General features: G+C 37.0%; 5 protein-coding genes across 6 annotated transcripts; 3 read left to right on the plus strand and 2 right to left on the minus strand.

Moving 5' to 3' along the window:
* Window positions 1-1,450: 1,450 nt before the first annotated feature.
* LOC104741563 (putative LRR receptor-like serine/threonine-protein kinase At1g29720) lies at window positions 1,451-6,793 on the minus strand. Its single transcript, XM_087484784.1, has 25 exons — window positions 6,673-6,793; window positions 6,375-6,552; window positions 6,212-6,283; window positions 6,048-6,119; window positions 5,895-5,966; window positions 5,728-5,799; window positions 5,540-5,611; window positions 5,375-5,446; window positions 5,209-5,280; window positions 5,023-5,091; window positions 4,869-4,940; window positions 4,724-4,786; window positions 4,560-4,628; window positions 4,417-4,467; window positions 4,294-4,335; window positions 4,173-4,216; window positions 3,703-4,091; window positions 3,423-3,618; window positions 3,317-3,337; window positions 3,057-3,212; window positions 2,890-2,981; window positions 2,593-2,803; window positions 2,254-2,485; window positions 2,020-2,173; window positions 1,451-1,925 (listed from the first exon to the last, which is right to left on the minus strand). Exons 1-25 carry the CDS (start codon window positions 6,776-6,778, stop codon window positions 1,575-1,577), a joined length of 3,000 nt encoding a protein of 999 aa, XP_087340910.1. The 5' UTR covers window positions 6,779-6,793; the 3' UTR covers window positions 1,451-1,574.
* An 887-nt stretch (window positions 6,794-7,680) lies between these two features.
* Window positions 7,681-15,661, minus strand: LOC104741562 (putative LRR receptor-like serine/threonine-protein kinase RFK1). 2 transcript variants are annotated; one of them, XM_087484771.1, is made up of 24 exons: window positions 14,460-15,661; window positions 13,593-13,767; window positions 13,070-13,138; window positions 12,922-12,990; window positions 12,778-12,849; window positions 12,430-12,501; window positions 12,251-12,322; window positions 12,089-12,160; window positions 11,938-12,009; window positions 11,746-11,817; window positions 11,587-11,658; window positions 11,345-11,413; window positions 11,196-11,261; window positions 11,038-11,100; window positions 10,902-10,946; window positions 10,723-10,766; window positions 10,155-10,543; window positions 9,860-10,055; window positions 9,609-9,755; window positions 9,277-9,395; window positions 8,976-9,186; window positions 8,642-8,879; window positions 8,393-8,543; window positions 7,681-8,281 (listed from the first exon to the last, which is right to left on the minus strand). In XM_087484771.1, exons 1-24 carry the CDS (start codon window positions 14,572-14,574, stop codon window positions 7,913-7,915), a joined length of 3,039 nt encoding a protein of 1,012 aa, XP_087340897.1. In that variant the 5' UTR covers window positions 14,575-15,661; the 3' UTR covers window positions 7,681-7,912. The 2 variants fall into 2 exon arrangements, with proteins under 2 accessions (XP_087340897.1, XP_087340898.1); XM_087484772.1 differs by lacking the exons at window positions 12,089-12,160; window positions 12,251-12,322; window positions 12,430-12,501; ... (3 more) ...; window positions 13,593-13,767; window positions 14,460-15,661 and having other exon boundaries at window positions 11,759-11,817.
* Window positions 15,662-16,001: 340 nt separating this feature from the next.
* On the plus strand, window positions 16,002-17,950 carry LOC104743619 (seipin-2). Its single transcript, XM_010464677.2, has 2 exons — window positions 16,002-17,187; window positions 17,349-17,950. Exons 1-2 carry the CDS (start codon window positions 16,111-16,113, stop codon window positions 17,817-17,819), a joined length of 1,548 nt encoding a protein of 515 aa, XP_010462979.2. The 5' UTR covers window positions 16,002-16,110; the 3' UTR covers window positions 17,820-17,950.
* Window positions 17,951-18,492: 542 nt separating this feature from the next.
* LOC104743620 (uncharacterized) lies at window positions 18,493-19,489 on the plus strand. The gene has a single exon (XM_010464678.2). The coding sequence runs from the start codon at window positions 18,493-18,495 to the stop codon at window positions 19,336-19,338; it is 846 nt and encodes a 281-aa protein (XP_010462980.2). The 3' UTR covers window positions 19,339-19,489.
* Window positions 19,490-20,579: 1,090 nt separating this feature from the next.
* Window positions 20,580-21,248, plus strand: LOC104741565 (uncharacterized). Its single transcript, XM_087482970.1, has one exon. The coding sequence runs from the start codon at window positions 20,580-20,582 to the stop codon at window positions 21,246-21,248; it is 669 nt and encodes a 222-aa protein (XP_087339096.1).
* The last annotated feature ends 5,837 nt before the right edge of the window (window positions 21,249-27,085 follow it).

Here is a 27,085-nt window from a genome sequence, read left to right on the forward strand (position 1 = left end):
ATGCCTAGCTCATCACATAATTGAGATATCACTGTTAGATCAGAGAACACTACAGTGACATACTTGTTATTCGAAAAGTTCCTGTACACCGAAAATCATCTGACCAATGGTGTAAAACGTTTACAGGACAAGAAAACAATATGTCCCTGTTACATGATATCTTTTGCCCTAGAGACTTCATGGTTATAATTTACACGCTTGGGAATGGTTATTCCCAAATCATCATCAGCACCACAATCTAGAAACATATGCTCAGCCAATAAAAAGTTCTCAAGTGCAAAGAGAAACAGATGCAGGACTAAAAGAGGAAGTATGATGTAAACAGAAACTCCAGATGTAACCTTAGTAGTTGAGACCTCAGTTGCAATTGGTGTTAACCAAAACGCGTTTTACTTGAAACGTTTACGGGACAAGAAATAAAAAAAGTTCACAGGACAAGAAATCAATCTGCTCTATATTCCAGAAGTCTTATTCTCTAAAGATTTCATGATTATCATTCATTGTCCACACTTTTGCCATGATCGTGTCAGCATCGCACAATATAGGAGCATTTGCTAAGTCAGTAAAAGTTGCAGGACTGAAAAGAGGATTTATACTGTAACTAGACACCAAAGATGTCACCTTAGTAGTTGGTAACATGGGCATTGATACCTCAGTTGCAAACTTGCAATAGATGTTAATCAAAAAGCATTTAATTAGCTTTCTGTGAACAAATCCTAAGCCCAAACCTAAATGTTGCTAGAAACTTATCACAGCAAAGAGTACTTAGTAGACTCTACTTCACCTTAAACAAAGATACTTAAGCAGCATCCTATTTTGGAAAGGGTGGGTAACACTCAATTGGGGGGGGGGGGGGGGGGGGAGATGAAGAGTAGTGTTGTGGAGTCTTTATGAGATCTATAACAGTGGCTAAAGAAGATTTTAAGAAATGCACAACAAAGCCTAACTAGACGGTTTTACTTAGTCTAATCGTGTCTGTCGGGACATGTTTCATAACTGTGATCTGAGTTTCATGACCACCACTACACCAGTATCCACACCACGAAGTAGTGACATTCTACAGCTATGGTCTAATTATGTAGTAGTGTAAATTCCGGTCCTAATCGAACCTAAAGCGTGCTCATTGTTCATAGATAATGCAAATGCAGCTTTACGCTTACACAAGTCATTGTGCATTTGAATCATCGGAAAGCTTAGTATCTGCAAATTGACGAATTTATCTTTGTCTCATTTAAAAAAAAGAAAAAAAAAAAAAAGAATCACAGACCTCAATGTAGGTGCCATTGTCGAGCTCAGGTCGGAGACACCGGGAAGTATCATCGTGATATCCTCGCCAGTAGAGAGGGGGATTACGTCGACGTAGCCGGACTACGAGTACATCCACGGCGCGAACGAGTTCTTATAAACCCTGATTTCACAACCCAATTGAACATTTCTTTGGGTCCATGACTTGAAAGCGTCATTATTATTATTATTCTTATAAACCAAAGTTACAGTCTTTATTTAAACAATGAAAATTTATTGGAAAAAAAAAACTTAACGTAACAGAGATCTTAATCGAACCTCCGTTTACGCTATGGTCTAGAGAAAACAATGGATTCCGCACTAAGAGGGTACAGATCGTAAGCAGATTCACAGGACGAATTAATCGACACGAGGTAATCGGAAGGTAAAGACGATGTCCCTATCTCCGACGATCTCTTAAACCTCAGTTCATCTCCGGGGTCTGAGATGCTCTGTTCTATCTCAGTCTCTCCTTCGAGCATCTTCACAACTTCCGACATGCTTGGCCTTGATGTTGGAGACTTGCTGGAGCATAAAAGTGAAACCTTTATCATTCTCTCTGCTTCCATCACATCGAACACTCCTTCAAGCTTGGGATCAAGAATCTCCGAGAAAGCTCCTTTCTTTTGTAGTACAAACGCCTGAAATTGAAAAAATCATGAACCTTGAGTACCCAATTGAGAGAAAGCTGAGTTCTTTGTGGGGGAATAGGATTGGTTTAGTGTGTTGTATTACCCAATCGAGAAGGCCAACGCAACATTCGTTATCTGGAGTGTAATTTGCGTTGCTTTTTCCGCTAATGATCTCCATTGCTACCACACCGAAGCTGTAAACGTCTGCCTTCTCTGTTAGGTGACCTCTCATTGCATATTTAGGAGCCATATATCCTCTGCAACCATAACAACATTGACTGTTACATTATCATTAATAAGTAGGATTCAAGTGTGTATGACTGAGTCTAAGACTGACATTGTTCCTGCAACTCTGGTGGTAATGTGACTCTGATCATCTTCATGGAGCCTGGCCAATCCGAAGTCTGAGATCTTTGAGTTCAGATCCTTGTCAAGCAGTACATTTGTCCCTTTGATGTCTCGGTGAATGATCTTGACCGCTGAATCTTCGTGAAGAAACGCAAGCCCTTTCGCTATTCCCAAGCATATTTTGCGTCTTGTTTGCCAGTCTAGTTTCAGACTGCTTCTTCCTGTACTCAACAAGAAACCAATGAGTCTTCAATACAGAAGAAGAATGCAGTGAAAAGTGTTTGGTCTCTATCATTTACAGAGAGGTTAATAAGAAGCAGAAGTATACCAAACAATGCATCGGCAAGACAATTGTTCTCCATGTACTCATAGACAAGAAGGAGCTGGTTTTTGTCAACACAACATCCATAGAGCTTTACAAGGTTTGGGTGCTGTAGGCAAGTGATTATACCGATCTCGTTTATAAACTCTTTGTTTCCTTGACATGATTTGGAAGATAGCTTCTTTACAGCAATCAATGTACCATTCGGTAGTCGCCCCTGCATTGTCACATTTTAGGCTTTAACGTCCTGTTTTTAATAATACTAACATTGATTTCTAGAGATTGATGAAGACTCTTTTGTACCTTATAAACAGATCCAAAGCCGCCTTCCCCAATCTTGTTTAAGGGATTAAAATTGTCAGTGGCAACTTTTAGTTGCCTCAGATTGAAGGAACCTGTTATCAGATAAAATCCTTTTGAGCTCTTCATCTACCAAAAAACACTGACAGTAAAACTATAACCCACGTTACCTGTTTTTCCTGCAGCTACATTTCTAACGCATATTCTCCAATAGAACACGCCCAATATCAAGAAAGCAAGGGAGAGTATTAAGGCTGCTATGCCGATAATGAGAGGATATTTTCTTGGTTTGTGATGTTTTATGAGTGGTTGAATTTGCACCGGAACTGAAGATTAACAAAGTCAAAAAAGAGAAAACGAGTAATTCATATTCAGATATCAAAGGTAGACACAAATGAGGATTCAAGGACTTGACAATTCTTCCTCTTACCGCCACATTCAGATTCTGAACCTGATAAAACAAGAACAACAAAAGAATTAGGATGAAAGTTTCTGAGAGAAATTTGATGTTTTCTTTTACAGAACTTTTTACTTACTGGGACAGACTGAGATTGCAGAGATAAGAGAGCCATAGTTCCCTCTTTTGGGAATGATCGTTGTGCCTTTCCCCGCCCAGTACAACCATATCTCTAAAGTGTTATCAGTCACAGTCGTGTTCACTTCTCTTATAACTTCCTTGTGAGTTCCATTAGCCTCTTCCCTGATGCTGAAATCCTCCCAAATCAACTTCCCCTGAACAGATAAAAAAGTTCAAACTTCAAGAATCGGCTAACTCCAGAGGTTCTTAAGGAATCGACAGTAAAATTCTATATGTACCTGAACGTAAATGTTAAAAAACCGTTTTGCTAGTCTAGCGAATGGTTCCTCATCTGAGAACTGAATCTCAGAAAAATGGAGTTTCACATTGTAGCTTCCATTTTCTAAACAAAACGCAAAGTAAGCCAAACTCAGAGGAGAACGCCGAGCACTCTTGTAAAGCTCAGGATATTTTGCTGAGACTGCAGATTCTGATGAAACTGAGTATGTATCTTCTGTTATTGCATCATCCATAAAGTCACCAGTATTGCTGAATCCCCAATATTTCCCATGATAGCTCATAGCTGAACTGGTAATTCCATAGTTATCACCCTCATATAGAAACTTTCCTCGGGAGTTTTCGATAGTTACATCTGGTCCCCCGCAGTTTATATGCAGCGATCTACTATCTGCAGGAAATATTTTCTTTCAAGATCATATTCAAGAAATGGATATTTGGCAAAACAATAGACAACTAAAAAGAACTTTACAATTTTGGCATTGGTTTATGGCTGAACATGGAAGAAGTCTGGTTCTGTATCAAGAACAATGAGTTAGTAGCATTATGCAAGGTGTCCTGTGCTTGATAAGATTGGTGAAAAATGTTCTTACAAACTGTTTCTTGAACGTGAGCTCTCATATGTGTTTACATTCCTGCATCAAAAGATGTTATTAAAAGCTTTCTGAATATTTCTTAAACATGTGTTTAGGAGAGATAACAATAGAAGAACGTACTTCCTATTTTTGCAGTTTGGAGACCATGTGAAGTTATTATAAGAAAGATCACTGTAGATATGTTTATACATCCGCAACACAAGATGTTAGATTGAAATACTTTTGACATAAATGAGTATCAGAGAAGGTGATATTGGCCATACATATTAGTGCTTGCAGTAAGGAAAGATCCTGATTCAACTTTTCCTGAAAACATATTCCCAGCCAAATATTTGAAAAAGACATTGAAACCAACCAGGAGATGAGTTCAAAACTATTACTTCATACTATATAATATGCTTTCATCTTTTAACACTATGGCACATACGTATATTTTGGCGCGGATGCATCTGGTGGTATTTCTCCTGTCAGTCTATTAAAAGAAAGATCGCTGCCCCGGAAAAGAAAAAGAATCATAGTAGAAAAAAAAGTATCAGATCGTTATGATATAAACATATATACATGAAACTTACAGAGTCATGAGATTGGGAAGATCCCAGAAACTGGTTGGGATTGATCCTGTTAAGTTCATGTTTCTTAGAACCCTGAAAAGTTTACAAAATAATAGTCTTAAAAAATAGGATCATGTAGCTAGTCTATTCACATAATTATGGACACACTGCATACAAAAATTTCAGGCTCTTGCTAGTTATAAGAGGAACTTGTCCCAATCCTGCGGTTGTGTCGCTGATCCTCCTGCATTGAATGAAATGGCTAAGGTTTAGACTGAAGAAGAGCAACATGCTACTCTAATCAAAAATCATATCGAGTCAGATTGTAAGTCTCACATTTGATGTACTAATGAATACTTACAGGTCAATCAAATTCTCTAGACGGAAAATGGACTCTGGAACAGGTTCGCTTAAGCCGCTTGCGTAAAGTTCTCTGATCAAAGATGAGCACAATTCAGAAAACATTGAAACTCACTGTAATGCTTCAAGAAGCTCGTAAAACTGTAGTGCACAATTTCTTGGCTTACAATCTTTGAAGTTTTGATAAGTTCCCTATAAACTCAGGGATGGATCCGTTAAGGCGATTATCACTAAACCGCCTGCAAATGATAAAACGAAGAGTTATACATAATGTTCATACTGACCACATTTAAAAACCGGTAATCTTGTAAAGAAAAGTAAGTTGTTCATACAGATTAGTCAAATTTCTTAGTCTTGCTAATGTCTTGGGTACGCCTCCAACTAATTGGTTAGATGAGAGTGCTCTGATATAATAAACAAAATAAAAACAAGATTAAAAAATATCATGTTTGAGAGAATCACACCTAATTGCGAATCTTGAAAACAGTGATTAAAGTCTGGTTAACAGATTATTGCTTACAATCCTTCTAGGTTAACTAGGTTCCCTAGTTCCTTAGGGATAGTTCCAGAGAACTGATTGGCTTCAAGAACTCTAAAATTATACCCAAAAAAAAAAAAAACTTAGTTTTGAATTCCAAAAGGATGAAACTCTATATGTAATCACATCAGATGAACAAAGAAACATACAAGAGAGTGAGGTTAGTAAATTTGCCCAGTCCTTTAGGAATGTCTCCTGATAACCGATTTGCGCAAACAGAGCTACAGAGAAACATTTTCAGGTAAATTCAAAAGCATTTCTTACTTCCTTAACAACCAAGAAACTTGAGAGCACAAACTTACAGAGATTTTAGGTAAGGCAGTGAGGCCCATTCAATAGGAATTGAGCCGTAAAGATAATTACGGCACAAGTCACTGCACAAACAAGCAAAAAAGTTTGGTTTATAATGTTTCCTCAACTACAACATTGAAAACAGAGGAAACAGAACACAAAGAAACCTCCTTACATAAATTCAAGATACCGAAGCTTGGAAAATTCTGGTGGAAGTCTACCGGGAAGACTGAATGTTTTAAGGACACTGCACACGAGGCAACATTAGTTATATAGAATCAAACACCATATACTTCCCCTGGAAGTAAAATGAAAACAAAACCCGGCTAGTTTCTTACAAGTGTGTGATATGACAAGTGTTGTTGTTGTTGAAACCACAGTCACATTTGATTGTGCTGTTCTGTCCTTCCTTGAGAACTTCTTGAGTTATTACTAGAGTCTTTGTGAGACATGGATCTTCACTTAGGTTCAAATGTTTCACACCCAGTGTCAATGCTATATCCTTAAGTGCTTCCACTGGCAAAGACAAAAAAAAAATATTAAATTAGAAACACAATCAAGTTAGTTCAAATCCACAAAGACAAACCATCTTGTTTGGCACTATATATATATATGATGCATTTAAAATCACTAAACCTTCATCTGGATGAAGAAAAGGAGAAGCATATATTGTACAGACCAAGTAGATAAGAGTAAGAACAAAGAGTAGAGAGCTAAAATGGCGGCTTTGCGACATGATCATAAGTTTGTAAGCTGCAGACAAGGAAGATTATGTGGAAGTGATCTATATATGAATTGAAAACACTACATATATAGTATTAATTACTAAAGAAGAAAACTAAAACTCTTCATTAATACATTAATATATACAAGCTATATATGCATGTATAATCGTATCTATAGAAAATTGTGAAAGATATGAAGTGTCTTGATATGAAGTTTGACTAAGCTGAAGATTTAAGAGTTTACACATGGGGTCTGTTGCTTGTTAAAGCCGGATAAATGTATCACTTTTGTTAATTACGGTCCGGGCTCTCTGTTTCTGTTTACTTACATTCTGAGGAGAACTTTTAATTTGAAGTTTATTCACCCTTGTCCTTTGCATCTTACTCTTAGAACTACTAAAAGAACATACTGAAAAGTTAAAACATGTGAGATCTCATGATTCTTAAGTCATATTTGTCACCACTTTGGGATTAAAAAAACTTGCATAAACAACTCTAATTTTAGATCTTCAGTCCCAATTTCAAAGACCGTGGCTAGTTTGTCAATAAATAGAAACTGGAGGGGTTAATCTGTTTTGTATAAAAAAACTTGATGGAATATTACATGAAATTTCTTATGCTGAATACTTGGAACTAGTTGGTGGTTGACTTAAACTTTCCTATGGATCCAAGAACTAGTTGGGATTAAAATTCGTTTAACTCCTTTTTTATTGATCCTCTTTCAAAGTATTTTATAGTTTCATGCAACAAGGTACTATAGTACTATACGGACTTGAGTCAATTTGGTCCTTTCCTTGGTAAGTCAACTCGTCAAGTAGACTATTTTAGACAATTAGGTACACATAGATTTATTACGATTACATTCACAAATCTGGGTCAATACGTTAGATATGTGATACTTTAAAGAAGCACTCCGATGTACTAGGCAAGCATGACTTGGGAATGAAAAGATACACCGACTGATTACATGTCGTTTGAGTTTTGATTCTCCACAACATTCAATCCCCAGCTAAAAAAGAACCTAAATAGAGATATGGGGAATCACTGTAAATGACTAAACCGTGGAGTAAACTCAAAAACATTTTACAAATTTAATAGTACTCAGATCATTTTATAAAAAAGAGAGGGAACTAGGAATTGGGATAACTTCTTCAACTCCTTGACTCTTCTTCTTTGTTTCTTTCTTGTCCGGCCCCAGAGGAAGTCGAAGAAGAAGACGGATAACTTTTAACAGAACGCTGAGTTTTACTGCTGTTCTCCATTTCTTTCCTTAAATCTTTAAATGCTTTAAACCTTATATCCCCTGAGTTCCTACTTGTTCCTGGTGTTGTCTCTGGCACTGGATAGAGACCTTCGAGCATCGCAACGACCTCTGACATGATAGGACGATCTGTTGGAGAAGCGCTCGTGCACACGAGAGCTACTTTTATTACTGCTTCTGCTTCTTTTTTGTCCACTTCCGGCCTCAATCTCTCATCCACCACTTGCATCAAGTGCCCTGATTCTAGGCACTCGTTAGCCTGCAGATACACACCAAACGTGTTTATCAAGAAAACTGTTTTTTTTTTTGTTTTTTTGGTTTTGAAAGTTCATAAGCTATTTAGACTTGGAATCATATATTATATATATACCCATTCCAAGAGACAGACGGAATCTCCTGCCGCCATGAAATTACTGTTGGTTATGCCAGCGACGATCTCTAGAACCAAAACGCCAAAGCTATAGACATCTGCTTTGAAACTTAGGTAACCCCACAGTGCGTATTCTGGTGCCATATATCCTCTGCAGTGGTTCACATGATTCTTTTGGTTAACAAACAAACGTAACTGTAATAAAATAAAAAAAGATTTAACGGAAATAAGGGCGGGCTCAAGCCTCACATAGTCCCAGCGACTTTTGTGCTGACATGTGTTTTCTCCTCTTCGTCAAGCCTAGCCAATCCGAAATCAGATATCTTGGGAGTTAAATCCTTATCCAATAGAATATTTGTGGCCTTGATGTCTCTGTGTACAAACTTCAACGGTGACTCCTCATGGAGAAACGCGAGACCCTTTGCAATCCCGCTGCAAATTTTATACCTAGTAGGCCAGTCCAGTGGAATCTGTTCATGCTTTGGACCTAAACATTGCAAGAGAAACACATATCATTTAGAGCTTAAAGCATCCAAAAAGCTATCATTTCTCCATAGGTGGAACTCTATACAAAAAAACTCACTGAATAACGCGTGAGATAAACTGTTATTTTCCATGTATTCATACACCAGTAATAGCTGAGCCCGCTCGACGCAGAAGCCATGAAGCTTGACTAGATATGGATGTTGAAGACAAGATATTGCGCCAATCTCGTTTAGAAATTCTCGGTTCCCTTGTCTCGATTTAGATGAGAGTTGCTTAACTGCTACAACTCTTCCATCTGCTAACACACCCTGCAATTGAGATTCTCTATCAGCCTCATGAACTGCACTACAACTTTAGCTTCTTCATATATCAAGAATCATCTCATCCCGTAATCTTACCTTAAATACTGGACCGAAACCACCTTCTCCAATCTTGTTAGTTGGATTGAAGTCATCTGTAGCAAATTTGATTTGCCTTAATGTAAAAGTTCCAGAAGGCAACTCTTCTTCATTGGGGTCTGTGATTCAAAAAACTCAGAATCAATAAACAAAAAAAAAAAGACACTTTCTTCCGTTTCTTACATAAATTCACAATGTTTCTCTTTTCAAATGAACATAACCTGGCTTCTTGGCTCAGACTTGATATAAGAAGCACTCCAGTATATATATGACTATATGTATTATCAACTCCATATCAAAAGCACAAAAGAATGAAAAAAATCAATGTTCACCTTTTCGCCTTTGACCACATCCGGGGAGGCAGCCACACCACCACAGAATTCCAACGATAAAGATAATAAGACATGGGGCTCCAATTCCAATAGCAATAGATGCTCCCACGCTCATTCCAGTTTTTGGACGTTCGCACGGCTTAGAATCTGTACATTTACGAAAAATCACTGCGGTGAGAAAAGAGTTCAAAATGCATAGAAAATCAGATGCACATATCTGCCTGGCTTCTGCGAGATAATAAGAAAGCTACCTGAAACTATGGAAATAGCCGATATGATAGGACCATAAACCCCTCTAGTGGGAATCCTGGTAGTTCCTTTACCGGACCAACGCAACCTGATTGTTAAAAAGTGGTTTGTCACATTGGCAGTAAATGGTTTTATTACAGGTTTTAGAGCTCCCTTCGCTTCATCCATGATGTTGAAGTCCTTAGCCACTAATTTCTCCTGCCAATAAGAGGCGTTAAGACAAAAAAAAAACACACACACACACACACATCACATTCAAAGCCACTTTAAATTTCACCAGCAATGGCAAAAGCTAACCTGAATGTAAATGTCAAACAAACGCCTCCCAAGCCGGTCATAGGTGTCATCATTGGTGAAACGTATCTCAGCAAAGTCTAGATTTATAGTGTAGTTTCCATTTTCCAAGCAGGCATGGAAGTAAGTAAGAGATACTGGAGCTACTCTTGCTGTTTTGTATAGATCAGACAGGTTAGATGCTGGGACAAACATGGTAAATCTTGTATTTTGGAAATTATTGTCGTCCATAAAGTCCCCTGTACTGCTAAATCCCCAATTAGCGCCAGGTTTCAAATAATACTTAGCAGCACCACCTTCAACCCCTCCATCTCCTTCATATAATTCTTTTGTGTTTTTCTCCTTCACATATATATCGCTTCCACCGCAGTTCACATGCAAGCAGCTAGAATCTGCCATAAAAAAACAAATTGCATAAAGTGAGAGAGAGAATAAACAAGTGAACTTTCCCCGTCAACATTTATATTATATAATGATGACAAGGCAGGAAATAACAATATTGATGTGGGACTAAAGTAGAAGGCAATTTAGCAGGTGGTCTCCTAGTCCTAATGTGATTGTGGGTACTTACATCGAGGACATTTGAAATCTTTGATGCACGGCAGAAACTTGCTCCTACAAAAAACATCAATTGGGAATTGCATATCATTTGTGCAATATCTTTTCCGTAAAAGTACAAACACTTTTGTATATTTAAACTACATACAAATATGGAAGCTAGATGATAAATACATTCAAAAGAAACCTTACGATTTTTTCGTGGAAGTGCTCTGAAACAAGTTTAGATTCAAATTCCTAAAACAATAAAAGTTGAGTAAATTATCAGTTAAAAATGCCAATTATGTCAACCAAAACGTAAAAGAGGAAAACATGACAGTATCCTCACATGTTTGGCCGACAAGAACGACTCTCGGGACTCTGCCACTTGAGATTGTTATATGAAAGATCACTGCATCAACAAGTGAATTGACATCAAAATGGATTCAAATTCTTTTGAGGTGGCAATTTTATTAAGCAATTTGCAAACTCCAGAGATATACACACATAGTGATTCCATCCCTTAGTAATTCATCTGGAGCATCTCCCTCAAGCATGTTTCCAGTCAAAATTCTGCAAAAAACAGTCAACTGATAATTCTCAGTCAAAGCAAGATAGATATTTAACGTAGATGACAGTAGAATCTTTTCACTTACATAAACCGTAAGTCTTCTGAATGTGCAAACGATGGAATTCCCCCAACCAACCTGTTAAAACTCAAATCCCTATGCACCAACATAACAAGAATTAATCAAATCATGTCATTGTTTCATGTACAAACCTAATCTTCGTTTCTTTAAGTTCATAATTCTTCAGTGGTACATCAACTAATAATCACTGATACGTAGTTCGCTGGGAACCACTGATACTTGATAAAAATGTCGGAAGACAGGCTTACAGTGTCTCCAACTTTTTCATATATGAGAGATAAACAGGAATTTGTCCAGAAATGTTACAGTCCTTCAATACCCTACAATGTAAAAATACACATAAATAATATATTAAATCAGAGATAGATGAAACAGCTTCATCAAAGCATATGACAGAACTAACTTACAGTTTAACTAAACCTGTTACGTTCTTTAACGAAGGGAATGGTTGGACTGGTCCACCTATATCACTGATCCTCCTGAAAACAATAGATCATTTGTAATAAAAGTGTCAACTACATTACTATAGATGAAAACACACTAAGTCTATGGAGAGAAAAAAATGAACGTCATAAGAGTGGTGTCTAGTGTATACTCACAAATTAAGAAGATTGCTCAGACCTGAGATGACCGCTGGGATTGGACCAGTAAGACCAGATGCAATCATTTCACTACAAGGAATGAAAAGAATACCATCACTGAGTGCTTAATAAAAACAGAGAAGAGTTAAATAAAAAACAAGGAATTTACAGTCTCTTGAGTTCCTTCCAATTCTGTATGTAACTAGGTATTGTTCCGCTAAGTTTGAGATCGTTAATCCTGCTGCATTGTGAAAAACCAAGTAGCAGATGAACAACAAAGTCCACCATAATGAGTTGTTAAGTTAGGGGGAAACAAATAACAAAAGCTTACAAATCCGTCATATTCTTTAGTCTAGCTAGTGAAGCTGGCAAATGTCCCGTCAATTTGTTGGAGGAAAGCAACCTGTAAGAAGAAATGACCCACCAGAAACCCTTCAGAAACACACCACACGCTAAAATATCGGCACAATAAAGGAAACAAAGAATAGACAGAGAATGAGAAATTCTCACAGTGTTTCCAAGTGGACCAAGTTCCCAAGCTCCTGAGGAATAGTTCCAGAAAACGCATTCGCCTCGAGATCCCTATACAAGAGCAGCCAAAAATAATATAATAGCACACCCTAGAGAAGGCTAAAACTTTTTCAAACGTGAAGTGCACCGAAGTATACAACATGATAAGTTGAAAACTTTAACGGGTTCCCCTTCAGGAAATGCTAATAGTGAGATCTAGCAGAACAAGTTTCAAGAGGTAAAAAGAAGTAATATATCCACCAGCTAAACTTGACGGATAGTTAGTACATGAACTTTCCGCTGAAATAAACACCAAACCAATTTCCAGAACAAAGAAGATTGACTTACAAGTATGTTAGTGTCGAAGAGTTTCCAAACTCTTTCGGAATTTCCCCTGACAGCCGGTTCGCAAGAAGAGATCTGCGGAGACAGTCTGTTACTGTACAAGAGCATTTTGACACTAAAGCTAAAAATAATAGGGAAAGTTCTTACATAAAAGTTAAATTTGAAAAGGCCCATTCACGTGGTAAGGTCCCATTGATGTAATTGTAGGCCAAGTCTCTAAAATATAGCAAGAAAACAGTGGTCAAAATTAGCAGCTTTCATCTTAGGTTGAAATACTTTTTACGAGAGCTCTTACATCTCCTGAAGGTAGGGAAGCTTGACTATTTGAGGAAGAGTTCCTGGAAGATTATGGTACTTGAATGCACTAAAGAACAAGTCAAAGAGTAATTAGAAAATAACTAAAACAAATTACGAAGAGAAGTTCTTATTTTGTTGAAAAATATATATACAAAAGGATTTCATGTATTCACCGTATCAAGGTGATTAAGTAAACTATTCTTCCTCTTGACCAATTAGTCAAATCAGAACATGGTCATCAGTATTTTTTTAGATAGTATGCATATGAGACACTTGCACAAAGATGCACCAAAGATAAACTAGTAAAGTGGGTCATACAGTAGATAACATCAAGCAAATTGAACTTTAGCATCTGTACAGAAGAATATCTAAACCTAGAGACAACAATTTTACCTTCTCTACTACATAGCAAATATCACTAATCAACGGTGCATTACCAAACACGGATATAACCATAAGTTCTATGAGTTTTTATAAGGGGAAAAGACAATCAACTCTGAAGGAAGCCTGAGAATTCTTACAATCTGATAATATGACAATCAGTGTCGTTAGTGGGACTGCATTCACATTCTATCTCTTGCTTAGCTGTTGGAGGAGGAGTTTCGGTTAACCCCACCATTTCAACCTTACAACTTTCAGCATCAAATTTCCAGAAACTCGAGCCCAATGTGGTAGCGATTTGCTCCAGAGCATCGACTAAGCACAGAAGCAATAACAGCATCATATATCAGTACAAATGAGTTGTGTAAGAACAAAGATTTATACTCATAATGAGTCCAACAATCATGAAACTAACATGAATCGAAATCAAGACGAGCAATTTATCTAAACATCTTCATTCACACCAAAAAAAACATGTATGATTGCTTCAACAAATATATATAGAATTGTTAAAGAAATTGCCTTTCACTTGACACATGAACATCACCATCATGTGAAAGGTCTAAATCAGAGTTTAATACTGAGACATGACAAGTTCTTTGCTCAAGGAAACTCAATGGTCAAAGGGAATTTAAAATCAAAACATGATTCAGTAAACGCAAATTGACCTAATCACCCAATCAACTAATCAAGATTAGATAATTCTCCTGTAGATTCTGGTCTCGACTACTTCAATGGGAAGAAAAAAACCAACTTCACCAGATATTTACAGGTGACCAATAAGAACATCTGCTTTCTAAAAAATGTAACAAAAAAAATCAAAACTTTTTACCATATAAACAAAACTTCACGAACCAAACAAATGATAAAAGAGCAAACTTTGCAAAAAGAATCTGGAAACCCAAAATCCAAAACGGAAAGAGAAGAAAGGATTCAAATTTCTTATAAAAAAAAGGTGGCAAAAGAAAAGGAAGGCAAAACCAGAAAGGGACTAACTTGGAACAAACCTTCTTCTTGGGGTAATTTGAGAGCATTTATACTGTAAAAATTGAAGCAAATGATTGCAAAAACATATAATGCAAAGAAGATATTAACATCCTTCTTCTTCTTCTCGGTATACATTTCATACACAGCAACAACAAATCTCCCTAAATCAATGTAATATAGAAAATGGTAAGGGAAGATCTGGAATTTTTCCTGGGTTTGGTTTGTTGGCAAGTGTGATGATGGTTTTAGAGGATTGCTAGAATTATGTAATGACAATAAAGAATCCACGAACAGTGATTTTTCATCCCCTCGTTTTTTTCAAAAAACATATTTTTTTTACTAGTCAAATTTTTTTTCTTTCTAATTACAATTCTTTCAGTCAAATTTTGGGTTTACTGAGAGACGGATAAAACCAAAAAAGAATGGTAAAAACCCACCCAAGAGAAAAAGAAAAAAAAAAAATAAAAATCACTAACCCTTACAAAAGTCTTATCATCCACTAGAAAAAGACATAGATCAAAAATAGTATTTATATCTGTTTAAAGAAATTTAACCCTTTTGTGTGAATGGTTTGTTATTGAATGCCGAAAATAGTAGTCGCACAAAGAAAAAAAAAAAAGAAAAAGGTTTCCAAAATAGTAAAAGACAATTATTCATTATGAAGCTTCTTTAAAGAACATGTACAATACATTCTCTTAAATTTAAAAGAAGACAAAATGAATATAGGAAAAAAGGACAACTCAAGATGAAATTGACAGGTCGCAAAACCAGGGGTAAATAAGCAAACTACCAAAGCATCACTGTTTGATGAATTTAAATCAAGTGTCTATATGGCTTTAGAGATATCTTATTTGCAATACACAACAACAACAACAACAACAACAAAAAGTCATGATAAACAAACTAATTACATCTCTAAATCTATATTAGCCACATTTAGTTGCTAATGGCAAAAAAATGGCTATAAATAGTCAAGTCAAGAAATTAAAAGAATACTAAGTAGTAGGATTTTGATATGACTAAATAATAAGTCACTTTAAATTCTAAAAGTCAACAACCAACTAATACAAAGGTCTCTTAGGAGAATCATATCCCCCCATATATGTTCAACGACCTTTTTTTTTTTATGATTTAGAGGGGACAAAAAGAATCGTAATTCATAAGTATCCTGATCGCCAAAAAAAAAAAAAAAGAATCATAAGTATCCTTTAGTCCTAGTCTTATGATTTTTACATTCTATCACGTTTATAAAACCTAGTAAATGATTTTATACCTAAAAAAAAAAGTTGATTAGTGAGATTACATTCCACTCAAACACTATCATAATCTTTGTGGAAGACTATCTAACTATGATACCACATTACCACCAAACAAACAATCATTTTCTAACCCATCTTTTGATAAGTAGTGATGTGGTATCATAGTTAGATAGTCTTCCACAAAGATTATGATAGTGTTTGAATGAAATGTAATCTCACTAATCAACTCCGGTTTGATAGTCCGCTCCGGTTATCGGGTGACGTGTAAATTAAAATCGAGAAAAAAAAAAAAAAAAAAAGAAAAAAACCTGGTCACGCCCTTTGTGAGCTCTATCACGCTTATCGTCACCGAAGCTATTGAAACCTTTGGCTACTCACGCAATCTTCTTCTTCTTCTTCTGTGTTATCATCAATGGAGTCCGAGTCCGATTCAAACCCTAGCACCACCACTGAAGAAGAATTCGATCGATTCCTCGACGCACCTGACGAGTTTTATTACGATTGCTTGCCGATCCGTTCCAATTCCCACCGTCATCCGGCTCTTTTACGGCGGCGAAAGTCCGCACATCGCCGGGATTTAATCTCCTCCGATAGCGAAGGGGCGCCGTCTTCTTCTTCCGAAATCGGTAGCAATGTGGAAAAGAGGGAGGAGCTTAATAACGACGTAATCGAATCAACCGATGACCTGAATGATCATCAATCTCGGGGGAAAAAGAACGACGTGGATGTAATTGATGATAAAGGGAACGATATGAATGTAACTGATCCTGTTCTGAACCGGGTTGACCCGTTTCACGAAGAATCTACGGTGACAACCGTCAGCAGCGATAATGATGACGACGGATCAGCACCGCAGCTTCGCGAACCATCCGATTCATCAGAATGGTCTCTTCTTGGGTGTTTGGCTGGGCTAGTGATCAAAGCAATCGAGTTTCAAGTCAGTTTGTTGACAAGCTTACTCACATTCCCTCCATGGTTACTCCATTACTGCTTTCTCATCCTTTTCGATCCTTTTAGTACAATTAGGTTCGGCAGACGGTTTCTTATGGCAAGAGCTGCAGTGATTAGTGATATGTTATTTGGGACTATGAATCCCTTTAGGTTGAGTTGGTTAAATGATACCAAACGGATGTTTAGTGTTGCTTACAAGTTTGGTTGGGGTATGTTTTGGGCTGTTTATGTAGGCATTGTGCTTCTTGGCTTGTTGGTTTCGTCTCTTATGGTTGGTGGTTATATGATAAACCGTATAGCGGATGAACCATTTGTTGTCAAGGAGACTTTGAATTTCGATTACACCAAGAATAGTCCAGAAGCGTATGTGCCAATAACCTCGTGTGCTGGTGTTGATTGTGTGGGAAGTTGTAAGGAGAGTAATGAAATGTCGAAGATCAGAGGCTTACGTGCTATACCTCGAGACCAGAAGTTAGATATCACTCTTTCAATGACATTACCTGAGTCTGCATACAATAAAAATCTCGGCATGTTTCAGGTATCCAAACCCTCTTAACCATTGCATCCCTCTGGCTTATAGTAGTATCTTATGCGTATTCGTTTTTGTGCAATAAACTTGAATAAGTAGGGTAAATCACTACATTATTTACTTGTGTTTGTTCATCCATTCTGATATGGGATCTTCTTGTGTTGTTGAAGGTTCGGGTGGACTTCTTATCTGCGGATGGTCAAACGATTTCTAGTATAAGGCGTCCCTGCATGTTAAGATTCAGAAGTGAGCCTATCCGTCTTGTTCAGACATTCTTTAAAGTGGTTCCGTTAGTGACAGGATATGTCTCTGAGATCCAAACCTTGAGATTGAAGTTGAAAGGCTTTGTAGAAAAGGACATTCCCACCGCTTGTTTAAAGATAATTATCGAACAACGGGCGGAGTATCGACCCGGAGCAGGTATTCCAGAGCTGTACGATGCATCCCTGTCGGTTGAATCCGGTCTTCCATTCTTCAAGAAAGTTATATGGAAATGGCGGAAAACTTTGTTCGTCTGGATCAGCATGAGTTTGTTCATTACAGAATTGATTTTCACGTTGGTTTGTTGCAGACCTCTGATTATACCAAGAACACGACCTAGAAACAGACCACCTTCAAACCCAACGACTGGAAGTAGATGATGAATCCAATACTGTACAGCATGTTTGTTACACTCTGAAACGGTATTTTCAGTTTCTGTTAACTTTACTTCCGAGTTCTTTGATTTAACTGTAAATTCATGCTTACTAATGAAAGTTATACCTTATACGCATAAGACATGTGGTTTGGATTTAGAAGTATGTCGTTTAAACGAATGTGAGTAAATATAGTGGAAGAGAGCACCGTTGTATATCAGTATCTGAGAGAACAAATGTGCTTAAATTAGGCAATATAACTGTTGTACATGTACAGGAAGTCTTAACATTTGTTTTATAAGCACCCAAAGCATATTAAGTTGAACCTTCCTAATATTTCCAACACTTTTTGCTTAATGTTCTGTCTTACATTTATATAAATATTGCTGTCCCATTGAGAGAACACACGGAGGAAACAATCAGAACTCAAATATGTGTCAAACGACTAAAAATTGTTATTTTGCTAAAAATAACTCAAGAGCTTCTAGATCACAACCTTAAATAAACTAAACTATACCAAATCAAGTACTCGTCTGTTCCAAAGCCAGTAGCATGGAAGTTAGAACGTTTAAAGCTCCTATATACATATTACCATTTCTCCAGGTTTCCCATTTGAGCCAGCTGCAGAAAAAGAACCCGGGATTTCTCCTCACAGTTTTGAACTCTGATTTTCTTGATAATGACGTGCCATGGATTTCTGATGAAACCGAAACTGAAATCATTTGGGCGTCATAATCATGGAAGGAGAAACCACCATCATCATCAATCTAGATGTTCGGCTGCGGCCGTTGCAGCAGCTGGCTCCATTTTCAAATCCCTCAACATGTCTATCTTCACATTCCACAACCGCCTCTTGCGTTGCGTGTCTAGGTTTTTCCGTATAGCCACCAGATCAAGTGCAACTCCTAGCCATCGAGCCACCATGAAACAAGGCTACAAAAAGCTTCAGAAACCCGAGTATCAGCCTCATCTGAGAAAACGTAATGACAAGAAAAGGACGGTGGTTCTTGATCTTGATGAAACATTGGTGCACTCAACAATGGAACCACCAACCAGGGTTAATGCCGATTTCATGGTGAGGATAAAGATGGACGGAGAGGTTATACCTATGTTTGTGGTGAAACGACCAGGAGTTACAGAGTTTCTTGAAAGGATCAGTAAGAACTACCGAGTGGCAATTTTCACAGCCGGGTTACCAGAATATGCTTCACAGATTCTTGATAAACTTGACAAGAACCGTGTGATCTCACAGCGGCTATATCGAGATTCATGCACAGAAATGAATGGAAGATATGCCAAAGACTTATCTTTGGTGACCAAAACCGACCTCGGGAGTGTTTTGCTAGTTGACGATAACCCTTTCTCTTACTCGTTGCAGCCGGACAATGGAGTTCCCATTATACCTTTTGTGGATGACATGGAAGATCAAGAACTGATGAAGCTTGCAGAATTCTTTGATAGATGTTATCAGTACGAAGATCTGAGGGATGCAGCTACAGAGTTTCTATCTAAGAAGCCGACTTGATGTGCACATATACATGAATTTTGTTTGCAGAACCTATTTTCAATTTTTTTTTTCGGATTCTTTTTTTCTTTCTCTTGATTTTTCTTTTGGGATGGATGATACAGCCAAACGGTATTTTGTGTTGAAAAACTTCTGTATCCTTCTTCAGCGTTTTTACCTACTTAAAAAGCCCCTACATAATAATTGTATGCTTTTTTTTTCTTTTACTTCAGAACATTATAAAGTGTATCATGTAACCAAGAAAATTCAGAAAAGGAAGGAAAAAAAAGTTTTGGACTAGCAATTAACATCTTTTGTCTAAAGAGATTGACCTTATTCAATATGATATCAAGAAATAAGTACCCACAGATTCCATCTTCAATATCAGATATTGAGTACAAGAAAATAACATACTATAAGAAAGTAATACAAGAGCAACTTTACCGCTGAGACTATAAACTTTATATGCTTGAGACATTTTCACTGCAGAGAAATCACTCTTGAAGCTATGAGGTGTTCATGCTTGAGCTTGACTCATAAAACTCAATTAAGATATTCTTTTCATATGAATAATGCAGATCTTGTCTTTAGTCCTTTTGAACTTGACACTAAAGAATAATGAATTCAATAAATGAAAAACAAACCAGAAGTGATTCTATACTGTATTCAATTTTTCTTTTCTTTTCTTTTTGGAAAAAATTATGTAAAACCAGAAACAACTTTTAAGTTAGAAACAAATTCCAACAGGTTTTATAGTTTAACTAGTTCACCAGGTACACCAAAGCCATAGCTGTGCAGTAGCAATAACAGCAGCTGCAATTTACTTCAACTGTAATCCCATTATAACCTCCAAACCTCTAAATCTTAACAAAGCTATTAATGTATGTCTTGTTGGTTCATGTTGTATGTACATTTATGTCCATGAATACATGGAAACAGAAAAACTATACTCTAATTTTCCAAACTGAATTTTTCTAAAAGTAGGCATCTGCTTTACTTCACCACTAAATTCCCACTAACAAACTAAACTAAAACCAAATGTATATTAACGTATAAAAGTAAGCAGAAAATAAATTCGTAAACATCTTACCACTACCAAGCCTTTCATCTGAAGAGTTGCAAGCTTATTTTGTTCATTAAAACTTGTTTTCTTCATTGCGGAACCAAGTAGCCGGGAGAACTCAATGGCATCTGAAAGAATCATCGAAGAAAAGCCAGAAAATTACAAGTTCCACAAACGCCAACAGAAAACTTACCCATTGATGTCCATCTTGAAGTTTCACTGTCGCCTTCTGCGTTGTGTTACCAAATGCTTTAAGTTCACGACCGTCAGCTATCCATCCACAAAACATGGCTACACAAATCTTGATGAGGAACCTCAGGATCCTATGACAGAACATACCAAAATGAAAAGGACAATCATCCTGGATCTTGATGAAACGTTGGTTCACTCAACAACACAAATTCCGGGAGTTAAATATGATTTCATGGTGATGGTGAAAATGGAAATGGAGATAATGCCCATCTTTGTGGTGAAACGTCCCGGTGTGACTGAATTCTTGGATAGACTTGGTGAAAATTACAAAGTGGCGGTTTTCACAGCCGGTCTAGAAGATTATGCTTCACAGGTTTTGGATAAGATAGACAAGAACCATGTGATCTCACAGAGGCTATATCGAGACTCATGCACGGAAGTGAACGGGAAATATGCAAAGGACTTATCTTTGGTAGTGGGGGAAGACCTCAGAAGTGCTTTGATTGTTGATGACAATCCATCTTCGTACTCATTGCAACCAGAGAATGGAGTGCCGATAAAGGCTTTTGTGGATGACCTACAAGATCAAGAACTGCTGAAACTTGTGGAGTTCTTCGAATGCTGTGACTCATATGAGGATATGAGGGATGCAGTCAAGGATTTGCTGGCGAACTAGCTGGTTTAATGTGCATATATTGTATCTCTTTTTTTCTGTTTTTCCTTTTCTTGTTCGTTTTACGGGGGATAGGGGAATGATGATATAGGTAATCAGTTTTTACGTTGAAAAGGGATGTTTCCTTCTTCAATGTTGCACCTACATATATTTGCGTTGAAAAGGGATTTTAACTAGAAACAAAAAGAAAAAGACACTCTTGTACTAGCAAATATTTGTGAATAAAAAAGTGGTTTAGTTATAGTAAGAAACTTCCCAACTGCCTTATGATATGATATTGTCACGTAATGATATGCAAAACAACTTCTCCGGAAAGAGAAACTATTGCAAATAACAAGGGTTCTGTTCCTGAGTAAAAGCATTTCTTCAGCCTTTACAAGATTTATTAATGGAACAGTACTTACGATGGTAGATGCCTTTAAGTAGATCTTTACTCACTATTTCCTTAGCTGCTTGGAGCTTCCATGGCCAATTGGCCATAGGCCCATAGTGAGCAGCCTGCTCCTAACTTCCAAAATGGCAATGATGCAAACAACGGTTAAAAACCGCCAAGTACATGTTGAAAAGGTTTGGTATTGCCATGTATGACAGATTTGGTAAAATTCTCTGTGAAAACAATTTTCATAATTTAATATAATTTGTACTATTTAACATGCTATCAAAGCAAAATTTTCAACCGCTCTTTTTTACTATACCATCTTTTCTATACCAGATCCAAAAGCCAAAATTTTTATATATCCATGGTTCTATCGTTCGTACTCTTGACTTGACCATATCTGTTTGGTCTGACTTTTAGTGTCTATTTCTAACAAAATAAAACTTTTTCACATTGTAAGTTTCTAAATTCGATGGACGAGATCCATCAGCCAAGATTTTGGTTCACCACTATCCTTAGTTTTTTTTTTTTTTTTTTAAATTCAAAAGTATTTTCATCTTTTCCATATATGACATAAAATCCAAAAGTGGTATTTCCACAAAAAAGAATTTCAAATTAGCATTTCCCATAATTTTTGTTTAGAAAATAATATTTCTAATGAAATTCCCCGTATTCATATATTTGAGATTGTTTGAGTGGAATATAATTACATATTCGATATGTATTGAGGACAAATAAAACACTTGTATTCATATATTTGAGATTGTTTGAGTGGAATATAATTACATATTCGATATGTATTGAGAACAAATAAAACACTTATAGGCATTGCCACAACATATTGTTTAGGAAACAATATATGATATTTTTCCACGGAATTTAATTTTTTTTTTCCTGTTTTTCGAGTACTATAATATTTGTAGTTGAAGAGTGTAAATGAGAATTGGTAAAGGAGATTTATTTATTTATTTTTGTGTGTCACAATATCTCTGTTTATGTTAATAAGCTGAATAGCCTGAATAGAGAAACTAAGGAATAGGAGAAAGCTGTAGTAAACTAAGGAATACGAGAGAGCTGTGGGCACCTCCAACTGGTCCAATACGTTCTTAGGAAAATACTTGCGGTTGAACTCTTCGACAAAGTTAACCCATGACATCTCCCTCTACGATTTTCTAGCGGTCACTGATCTCCACCACATATGAACATAACTAACTAGGTTGTGGACCCCTATGTCCACCCAGAACTCCTGAGGACATTTGAGAGACTGGAAATTACGTTCCACTCCCGTCCTCCATGCATCTGCAACAGTAGGGTCTGAACCACCCACAAAACGCTCAATACCAATGTTGCGCATCTCTCTCAGCATACCAACATAGCGAGAATGAACTCCCTCATCCGCAGCCACCGGCTGCTGCCCCAACACCGTCACTGGCGGTACTACCTGAGCCGGACCCACTCCGGGTATCCGCTCCAACAGCTGTGTCAACAAGCCCGCCAGGGCAACACCTCCTCCAGGAACTCCCACACCCGGAACCCTAGCATCACCGGCCACTCAAAGACCAACACCGCCCCCACCGGCCACACTCATGGATCCTTCATGAAGGCTCTGCGCTCGCCAACACCCTCCGTTGTCACACTCTGGTCCACAGTATCACTAACTGTTGGGCCTCTGCCCCTACCACGACCACGTACACGTCCACAATCACGTCCACGTCCACGACCACATCCACGTCCACAACCATGTCCGCGTCCACGACCACGTCCGCGTCCACGACCACGTCCGCGTCCACGACCACGTCTACGTCCACGACCAACAACAGCATCACCTCTAAACATCTGCACTACCATGAACAGAAGGCTAAGCAAACAATTATATGGAACACAAAAATATAAATTCATCGTGAAATCACACAGTGGACTCGAAGAGAATGTTCTAGGACTCCGTGCAACACAATTGACTAACTCACATAATGAATGAAACATGCAAATCCCAAACATCTACAACACAAAGCCTAGTGAACCCAAACTTAGAACTTTAAGGGCTCTGATATCAAACTGAAACGATCCGACCCGTTTTTTTTAAAATAAGAAATAATAAATAATAAACTAAACTAGTGGTCTCATACCCACTAGCCACCTAACCTCAAACACACAATAGCGGATAACATAACCAATACCATTAAACCAATAAATCTAATAACCAATATTAATTCATAATAATTAAACCAATAATCCAAACAACATAAAACATAGAACCAGCAACCTAGCAATGTTCTATTGACCCAACTCTAGCAACCTAACAGAAGCCAGACAGCAACCAATCGAGCCACTAGAACATCTTCCTCTTCATTGCCTTGATTCTACGATCACACTTTGCCTTTACTTTCACCACAAACACAAATTGAGATGCATGAGTATTTAATAAACACTCAGTGAGGCAATCCTCCCATCTACTGGGCTATACACACAAGAAATTGAGATACTCTAACTATCAAACAACAATCAACAAACAAACCAGGAAATGCATCGACCGACACCAACAGGGGTTGCATCGACCGACACAAACACTGCATCGACCGACGCATGCTCGGCATTGCAAGAAATCCCTAATTGCATCGACTCACGCCTTCACAAGACATCGACCGATGCTCCTAGGTCAAAACGCGTCGTCCTCGCAATGCATCGACTGACACACAAAGTGCATCGATCGACGCACTTGTCGAGCATCGTTTTTCCCCAAAGCTTCTCGCCGGATTTCCGTTCCTACACCAACAAAATTCTATCCCAAGCCACAAGAAAGCTTCACAAAGCCCCAAATAACGTTCTAACAAGCCAAACAACACATAAACAAGCAGATCAGAGAAATATCAAGCTTAGATAAGTCATGGTCATGCACTCACCTTTGCCAAGAAGATTCTGAACCTCAAACAAGCAAAACAACACTCTTAGGAAGCTACTACAACAATCCCAGCTACAGATCTCTACAGGAACAGCCTCAAATCTCTAGAATCTCACCAAAAACTCAAGAACAGTTTTCTCCCTTCTCTTTTCTCTAAAACGGCTTAAGTTGCGACTCCCCACGACCAGAACTCGCTAATCTCGACTTAAGGGTTTCCTAACCCCAAAACGCAGCATTTAACTTAAGCCAAACCGCACAAAACCACAAAACCGACCTTGCATCAACCGATGTCTCCTTAAACCAGGATTCCGGTTCGCGAATGTTACAATAACCAAACACAATTAAAATATTTTAAATATCCATATATATAATGTTCTAAAAATTAATATAGATATTTAGAAGATTTATTCTAGATTAAAAAAATATTCTTCTATCATCTCTTTTTGATTTTAAAATTTAAATGTATTGAATTATCATATAATACCTATAGTTAATAAAAATGTATTTTTCTGCATATATTGTGATTTAGAATTTTTAAAACAAACATATATTAATCAATTAATATAAAAAGTGTGTTCAACATACATATATAGTAAATTTACCGTATATCATAAATTATAAAATGTTAAGAAGTTTATAATGTATAACTGATATATTTAAACTTAATAAAAAGTTCAAAATTATGAATATTTAAACATATTAAATTTTCAAAATAGCACAAATGAGTTATATTACATGACGGGTTATATATGACATGACATAATTGAATTAATAATACTAAAAAATAAAATATCATTAATATGATACTTCAATACAAGTTAAATCCACATTTTACTATTTTAACAATAACAATACAAAATATGTCGAATCAAACTAATTTAATTAAGATTGTAGTAAAAAAAATTTGTTGTGCGGTATACCGGAGATTTTATATTTATATATTAAATCACTAAAATTAAGAAAAGAGTACATTAACAAAATTAGTATTAAAATAGTACATTAAAAAAAAACTTATTCCGTGATATACCGCGGGTCATAGTCTAGTATACAATATAGACACAAGATATTAGTTGTACCAAAGTTCCACATAGTTCTATTTTGGCTGTTTTTCGTTTTAAGAAGTACTTACCCTTAAATTTTGTTTTTTTAGTTGTACAACTGATTTAAGTCTATTAACTATATTTCATAGTTATGCAACTTTTTCAATTTTAGTTGGTTATTATTTACAATTTGTTATTTTGCAATATCTTTCTTACTACCCATTGTAATATTTTTTCTAATTAACGTTTACGAAGTCAATAAGTATGTTGAGTACTTTTGGTTCTTTTCTATGATTTAAGTTGTGAATTGCCTTTTGATTTGGGATTTGAGACAGCTTACACTTGGCTGTATACAGGGTAAAGCTTGTTGATTACGTTACCTTGCTATTATGTTGTTCCTTGCTGACTACGTTACCTTGCTATTACGTTGTTTCTTGCTGACTACGTTACCTTGCTACCGTAGAATGTCTGAACAGCTTACACATCGTAATGCTGAATGAATGTCAAAGTACTGTTTTGACGTTTTGCCTTTTATGCACTCTTTTATTCTATATGTCAAACTAGTTCTTGGTAATCAAAATGCACTCTTTTTAGTCTATACGACTTTGTGTAATTCAGTTGAGTAATTTGTCTCTTGTTTATGTAACTCATATGATCGATCATATCATAGCATATAATAAGACTTTATAATATAAATATAATGGGATGGTTCAATTATTAAGATTCTATTAGGATCAGGCGAAGGTTGGAGGGGAGAAGGAGAAGATCCATGATTGTTATAACCACGATTGTTCACCTCGAGATAACCGATCAAGGCCCAGATACAAAGAATCGAAATGGGCCGAGGCCATGATTCGGATCAGCCCACTAAGCCCGATAGGAAGGCCGGAGCAGAGAAAAGCATCCTTCGAATCAGTTCGCAACTCAGACTCGGTCAAAGATTCCCGCAATTAAACGAATTAATTGAGACGCGAGGTTTATGCAGAAAATTGATTTGACATTGATTGTAATAGGGTGATATAAATAGGAGAGAAGGGGGATTGTAAAGGGGATCGAAAAACTTTCTCTTAAGCAAGAATACTTATTCTATTTCACAACACTTTGTCTCTAGATTCAGTTTGGAATTATAACGGTGGTAGGTTCCTCCGTTCGGAAACACTTCGGAAGGAGAATTTAGTTTCAGTTCTCACAATGATCAGCCAATACGATGCTCTTTTTGTTTGCTATGATGGATCAGCCAGCATTGACCAACGTGCTAAATGTAAAAGACAGACAGAACCGTGAGCCTCTGAGAAGAAGAAGAAGATGGAGAGGAGCTCTCTTTCTTGAACCGTCTTTTCATCATCAGCACGAGCAATGAGGTTCTTTAGATATATGCTTCCTTAATTGGGTTCTGCAAATTAGACATCCGTAGATCCTCTGAGAGGAAAAAAATATATATAGTAAACCTACATAACAAAGTACAGTTGTTGTAACGACTGAGAAAGTAATGAGAGGCTATATCATCTTTCTGTGAACTAACTGA

The sequence above is a fragment of the Camelina sativa genome, chromosome 14 (genome assembly GCF_030686135.1).
Source record: "Camelina sativa cultivar CO46 ecotype springtype chromosome 14, ASM3068613v1".
Taxonomy (NCBI): Eukaryota; Viridiplantae; Streptophyta; class Magnoliopsida; order Brassicales; family Brassicaceae; genus Camelina; species Camelina sativa.